Genomic DNA, 7,031 nt, shown 5'->3' on the forward strand with positions numbered 1-7,031 from the left:
TTGGTTTTGTGTGTCATATCTAAGTATCAAAATATTATTTCGCATATATATTAGGGTTGTTCAAAATTGACCGACTTTCGAAAAGTCATGGTTTTTAGTCCGTTTCCCATGCCTTAAACCTTAAAAACGAATTCTAGCTAGTTTTTTCTGAAACCCATCCCCTGCATCTGCATTTGAGTACTGCGATTTTACTTTGCCTACTAAAATGTAATGATACCGTTTATTATGCAGCTGTCGTGGTTTGGAGTGAGTATAAACCTCAATATCGATATTATTTTGAGTTTAGGACACCGTTTTCATATTGCACACTGCCTTAGAAATCCTCAAATCTACCGAAAACTGAGAATCATTTTGCACGGTTCACCGTGCAAATGTACCATCCACCCGCGCACCGACATTATAACCATCCAATTATTTAATGAAACGTAACAACATAACGGGTAAATGGATAACGAAACGAAACAACAACAAAGAAATGGATTTATTTGACAAAAATCCAATACCAATCAGATTTTTCGAAATACCGAATTGAAGTTCCAAATCTTTGCCGGAGATCATCCACGGCTTGTAAGAGACAAGCTTGATGTTCCCTGTCGACTGGTATGTATGCAGAGGTTATTTAATTTCATCATTTTGTTTGTTTTGGGGTATTCATGGTGTTTGTTGACTACTGTGGTAATTTACACCAGGCCGATATTCTTCTTATTTTCCGTAACTGCCGACTTATAGCACGGCCCACCTCTAGGCTTTTGTAAGACACCGCTGACGCGGATGAGGTGGCGAGGAGGAGCCCAGCCCAGTAAACCTCCAACACTTAGGTATCGGAATTCGGAAGTCGACCTCGGTCGACCTCGGTCGGACTCGAACCCGCACCCATTGGTGTTGCGGCTGCGGATTATACCACTGCGCTATCTCGCCACCTAATTTTATCATACGCTCTGCATCATCGTTCACTACTTGACCATGATAACTAGGTCAGGTTTGTGTTGCAGTAAAATCGTGAGAAAGTTACACTTCATTTCAACAAAAGTTGCAGTAAAAAGTTGCATTAAAAATTCTTCCTATCTTATCAGGGTATTAGATAATAATCGACAGGTTCCAGAATTATAATCCAGCAGTTTAAGATTTGTGCAGGATATCTGCTTGTTTCGTTTCATTCTCCGCTATTCAATCGATCACACCGACACCTTTATGGTTTGAGGTTACAAACCTACATGACAGCATTTCGCTGTCAGCTCCCGCAGAGCTCTCAAAGACCGTACCTCCCGATTTCACGGACGGCCTGACGAGACAGCCAAAAATTATATTTTTCAGGTACGCAGCAAGAAAATAACGCAATGCGGACATAATTTAGTTAATCCACAGAAAAGTCAAACACCATAATCCGAACATCGTAGGTGTGCAATCTTGGCAGAGGGCATTGCAGCTAAACTGAGTGTTGGCTGCTATGACAAAATCAATAGTATGTAAAGGTGACCCAGTGAAAATTTAATATTTGGTGGTCTCACTTGGGCGTTCGTGAAATAGGATTTGACCTCAATAATAGAGGTAATTTTATGGAATGTTTTTTTAATTACTCTATTACATTTCGCGCAATACTTGATACAAGTTACAGTAAAAAGCTCCATGAAAAAATAGAAAAAGTCGCAACAAGTTGCACTATAACACTCCTCCATATAGCTTAAAACATCATGGTACATATATTCTGAGTATTTAGGAAGCTTCCGGAAGCTGTAAAAAGTTGCGAAAACTTTGCCTATTAGAAATCGTGCCATTCTGAAGCTGGAACACTTGACCGACCGTATTCTATTAAATAGCCATCAATGTGAACCAAGATTCAGTCTCAAGCATATCAATCACCAAAAACCTGGCATAAACATCGTCGTTGATTTGGTTTACAGTGGCATTCAGATGGATGATCGGATGAAGATTATGCATCTTGAAAATCACTGCTATAGGGAGAATCAGTTACTCGTGAAGATATAGATGAGCTCTATGTATGTATTTGATGCCGCGGTACACGCTTTCTATCAGTTTTATTCTGCATTTTTCTTGTTGCCCGAGTTATACTAACAACTCCCCACTACTCTTCCCTAATCTGGGACCACCTGATCATAGTTAAATGCTAGAGACTGCTTCCGATTCCAGAAATATACCCGACTCACTATCCGACAAACACATAACTACATGTTGTTCCATTTCACCGTCCATACTCCCGACATGAGTCAACACCCAATATACTGTAGATTATATTGAGACTAGAAAAATCCAACGATCCGTCACTACTCACCCCTATCATGATTAAATGAAAACTACATCGTTCCAGTACAATTATCTTTGTATTACAGAATCGTAAATGACGTTATGAAAATCGCTTTTATGAATTTTTTCCATATAGTTCTTATCAGATCCAACTTATTATTTTATACGACAACATAACCTCGGGTTTCGAATTTTCTGTGAACTATATTTATTGTAATCATTCATATTTCGACTTCGCTTAGGTATTCGTGGAAGCTTGTGAGGTTCCCTTCTCGCATAGCACTCCGTTTGTGGAGTGTGATCTTAGATGATTGAATAAGCCGTAATCCGAGCTAGCTTGTCGTTTCACTGCCAGGAAAAGGTACTTTTGAGATGACGGGGTTTGCGGATATCCTGTGTACCAGTGAAACTGGCGATACTGTACTGTTCTTCCAGATCTGTACAGCACATTCGTAGTCTGTCAAAACAATTAGGTATAATGATTAAAATACCATATGACTGTTTCCGTATCATCAAGTCTTTTCTGTAAATCAGTCTGAATCTCGGTTGTGTTTCCTGAACTGCAATTGGCCTACGGCCAATGAAGGTGAGTAGCCTGCAATAGGTTCTTACTTTGCAGGATTCGGATCAAAAAGCAATACAGAGTAGAATGGATATATCTGTACTTCCGCTATTTCGAAGCTCCACATGAGTGTACGTTTCGATACCAGAACAAAATATGATTCATTGGCGATATCCGCATGAGTTCGAAAATTTTGAAATAGGTACGCGTTGGGGGCATTGTGAAGTCATTGCCTGTTGCGGCATCTCTCTGTAAGATGTCTGCTATGAATTGTCATGCCGGCCACGCTGCAGCTACCCGTAACCGAGGGGTAGTTGAGAAACTTATATTGCCTATAATCTGAGATAGCAATGCGTCCGAATTCCCTAAATAAGTAGTCGACTTACAATATACCTAACTCGGCAATATCAGACTCATTATCCTAGCGTTAGGTCTTGACGTACCATGTTTAACGAATCTGCAGATATAGTTACCACTTTCCGATGTATTTTGATCGGTTAAATTACTTTCAAGTAGCGCAGTATTTAAATAAACCTCATAACTTTTCTGGTCAAGACCAATCTGTCTTAGCCAAAAGAGTTTGTATTTTTGTATTTCCACCCATGTACCACCCCTGAGATACGAATGGGAATATACATCAAACCCTACCTCAGACTTACACCACGGTATCGAGTTCAACATCTTAGTTGAAATTATGCATGCATGTAGTAACGTAATAATGTAGCACGTAGGATTTCTGACCACGTTATGATGCTGAGATTGTAGGGCAAGACGCTTGTGTCGGATATTGCCGAATTTTAAGTCGGGCTGAGCAAAATGGAGTACCTGAGTGATTCGATTCTGAATCACGTAATATGCTTCGAGACGACTAATCTAGTATCACTCATTATGACGTCATAACAAAATATAATACGTTGAAGTGCAAATATGTACCGTTTATGCGGCCACAAAAATATAGTGCATGTTATCCATCACATAAAAGATACTTTGGTATTTTTTCGACCTCGGAAATGTGCTACTTCCTGTAATCTTCGTTGCTGTGTACTCTATCTCTCGTATGCTACGATACCGCCAATCGAGGTTTCAGGGCTCCAACAGTGACAATTAGTATCGAAACTATAATTCTCGCCGATAAATTAACTTTCAGCGGTGAGAAGCGTATAATTTCCGTACTCGAAAGAGTATTTTACTACTCGACTCGAATCATTAGAAGTAGGCTAATACTCGATTCAGATTCGAGTACTCGAATCATTGTGGCTAGCCCTAGTTTTAAGTACTTTCTAAGACGACAAATTTTAAATAGGGGATTCAGACTAAGCGGTATTAGTGACTATCAGATGACACAAGTTCCTATATAAAGCCTTATATAGCAGGCGAAATTTACAAACGCATGATCATGCCGGATCGGATACTGTACATGCGCTTTGTATATGGAAAGTAAACGGTTTGCGACGCCATACCCTGGGATTATATTCCATTCCCAACCAAAGCTGAACGTATGACGATCCAGTTGCCATCTTTCCGTGAACAAAGTCGTACACGGCGTTTTGTTGAGAAAAATCATGAATTTCAGCCAATAAAGCTCCCTGTTTTTCACATTCTGCCACCGCTTGTTCGTAATTTAAATTCCTTGAAGACGAAAGATAAGGAACAGTGTAACATTTTCCTGTCGACAGCAGCCCTTGTTGCTTTATGCAATCCATTTCTGTAAAATATCAAATCCAAACTCTCCGTTCATCGACCGTGGACAATTTGTCGTTGTCAATGACATTCTAAATTGAAATTCGCTAATTCGCGAAAACAGCTTTGCTGCCCCAAAATGCTGGAAAGTTCTAACTAAATATATAGCGAGGCTACTGATCCTTATTTTAATACGTTCCCATCACCAAATGAGCAAATCACGTATTTGAATGACATCTTTCATTTGTCCTGTGACAAGTTCGGAGATAACAAGAGCGTGATTTTGAAGCGTTGTAACTGATAATAAAAAAACGCGAGGAAACCCTGTTTTCTATGTGGTGCATTATGAATAGAAACCGAAACAGGAACGGCTTCTTGGATTTTGCAAAACATTGTATGGAATTGAATATAATGCATGCAGACAGATGCGACTAAAAAGTGGTTTAACTTCTTCACCGGACTGATAAATAAGCGCATGTGACCATGACCACGAAGCCAATCATGGCATGTCGAGGCATCCTAACTCGGCAGATATGTCTGGATAAAATTATTTCATTTGCTTCAAATTGACTCATGAATATATCGTATCGGAAATCGTGACCACGTTGTCTGAAATCCAACACTACTTCTCAAGATATGCTGTAAGCAAATATAGGTTGGTAGTCGATCAATTTGGAAGCTATAAATTAGGCAATCGTTTTGCAGAAGAAAAAAAGCTCATTGATTACCGAAACGACCCGTTTTTTTGAAACTCCGTTTTTGCGAAAAGTTGTGGATGTGTTCTTTCAAATCCTATTCCATGATAAGTGCAATCAAAATTTCATCGTCTTGTGTACCTTAATGGGTATAGGAAGATGTTTTTTGTTCGTTTTGGTTGTAATAGAAAGTCGTAACCGAGAGATACCGCTTGGAAAACGACGGAATGCGGTAAGGTTTGTCAACAATAAACATCGCCATCAGGCGGATACACACGATTGCACGTACAAGCCTATCAATCGCATTAACATGTGAATAGATATTTAATCCACTTTATTGTCAGCGTGCCGCGAGCATTATATACTTTCTCTAGTATGCCACGAGCCGGAAAAGTTTGGAAACCACTGGTTTATACAATTATCGCTCTAGAAATGGGCGTCTCCATTGGACTCAAAATCGATGGGTATAACCGAGAGACAGAGATGGCTAAGGTAGTAAGCTCTGGTAAAGTCAAAGTATAATTAACGCCGTAAATATATACTGTGAAGGAATGTCGACTTCCAAAACTTGCTAAAACTACTCCATTTGGAACTAGAAATTGCAGAGTTTAAAGTCACTCATATCTACTAGAAAAAGTCATCCGAACAAACACTGACCGTAGAAACGCTGCTTTAAGGTATCGTTGCCGAAAGTTTACCTGTTTTTTATTCATTTTTTCAGTCAACCAACCGGGTGATCATCATTATCTGTTTAAATTTCCCATATGTTTATTTCCTATTGTATTTGAAAAAAGTGTCCATGATTAGGATCTTAATATATGGTAACCGTACTCATATAAGTAGTTTCAAAATATGACGTTACCGGTATGAAATTTGGAATAACGGGGCGGAGGGGGCGCGCTCAACGTACTATATGTGTACCATCTACAAATTGTACATTCAGCTCTAAATTTCATGCCTGTCGGTGACGTCATATTTTGTGATACGATTGTTGATTTACAATGTTTTTTTGCAATTCTCCAATAGTTGCTGACGATTACCCCTGACTACTGTCAGCCGGAAATACTGGAGTTCATTTTATTATGCATATACCATTCAATCGTATGTATTTCAAATAATATTTCTATGTCACCGAAATTGTATTTGTGGCTATTAGCTTGAAGTATTACCTGACGATAACATTGAAAGATTTCTTGTAAGTTCGGCCATGGCTGACGTCATCCCGGTTATATCTGGAATTATATTGTACCGATTATGCGTTTCTCAAAGTTTACAACAATTTATTGAAGGAAATATCCGTACAATTTGTGACTTGCTCTGCAAGGGCATCCTTTACCCTGTCGTAGTCTACTGTTCCTGGTGGACCAGCATTTCCTTGCAATCCGTCTTGACCAGGGACGCCTGGCGGGCCCATCTTACCGGGAGGTCCCTGTTCCGTGTTACAGTGGCGCTCAGTTTCAGATGATCCGCCAGCAACGAAAGCATCTTGAATGGTTTTGCAAACAAAATGTCTTTCGTCGCTCCATACTAAGCGCGAGAACAAGAAGAGAGCAGGAATGATTCTCAAAATATACATTGACATCGTTATCCAACAAATATTGTACAGCTCTGTAAGACAAAAACACTTATTAGCCAACACTATGGGCGGCCAACCTTTTTGTCCCAGTGGCAACATGGAATGTAAGACTGATTGAGCCGGCCACTTCATTGTTGATAACCTTTTTTAGTCTGCAGCTGGTACCAGATGGCAACGAGTCCGTGATTAAAACTGGGCCATAGGCGAAACTAGTGAACTTTTCTTATGTTCCAAATTTCGCAGTTGGTCTAACAAA

General features: G+C 39.6%; 1 protein-coding gene across 1 annotated transcript; it reads right to left on the reverse strand.

The window, feature by feature from the left end:
• Positions 1 to 2,320: 2,320 nt before the first annotated feature.
• Positions 2,321 to 6,813, reverse strand: LOC145436998 (uncharacterized). Its single transcript, XM_080314173.1, has 4 exons — positions 6,502 to 6,813; positions 6,369 to 6,431; positions 4,285 to 4,529; positions 2,321 to 2,719 (listed from the first exon to the last, which is right to left on the reverse strand). Exons 1-4 carry the CDS (start codon positions 6,779 to 6,781, stop codon positions 2,501 to 2,503), a joined length of 807 nt encoding a protein of 268 aa, XP_080170299.1. The 5' UTR covers positions 6,782 to 6,813; the 3' UTR covers positions 2,321 to 2,500.
• Positions 6,814 to 7,031: the final 218 nt, after the last annotated feature.

Source organism: Botryllus schlosseri, chromosome 4 (genome assembly GCF_051294905.1).
Source record: "Botryllus schlosseri isolate E-star chromosome 4, Bs_hap1, whole genome shotgun sequence".
Taxonomy (NCBI): Eukaryota; Metazoa; Chordata; class Ascidiacea; order Stolidobranchia; family Styelidae; genus Botryllus; species Botryllus schlosseri.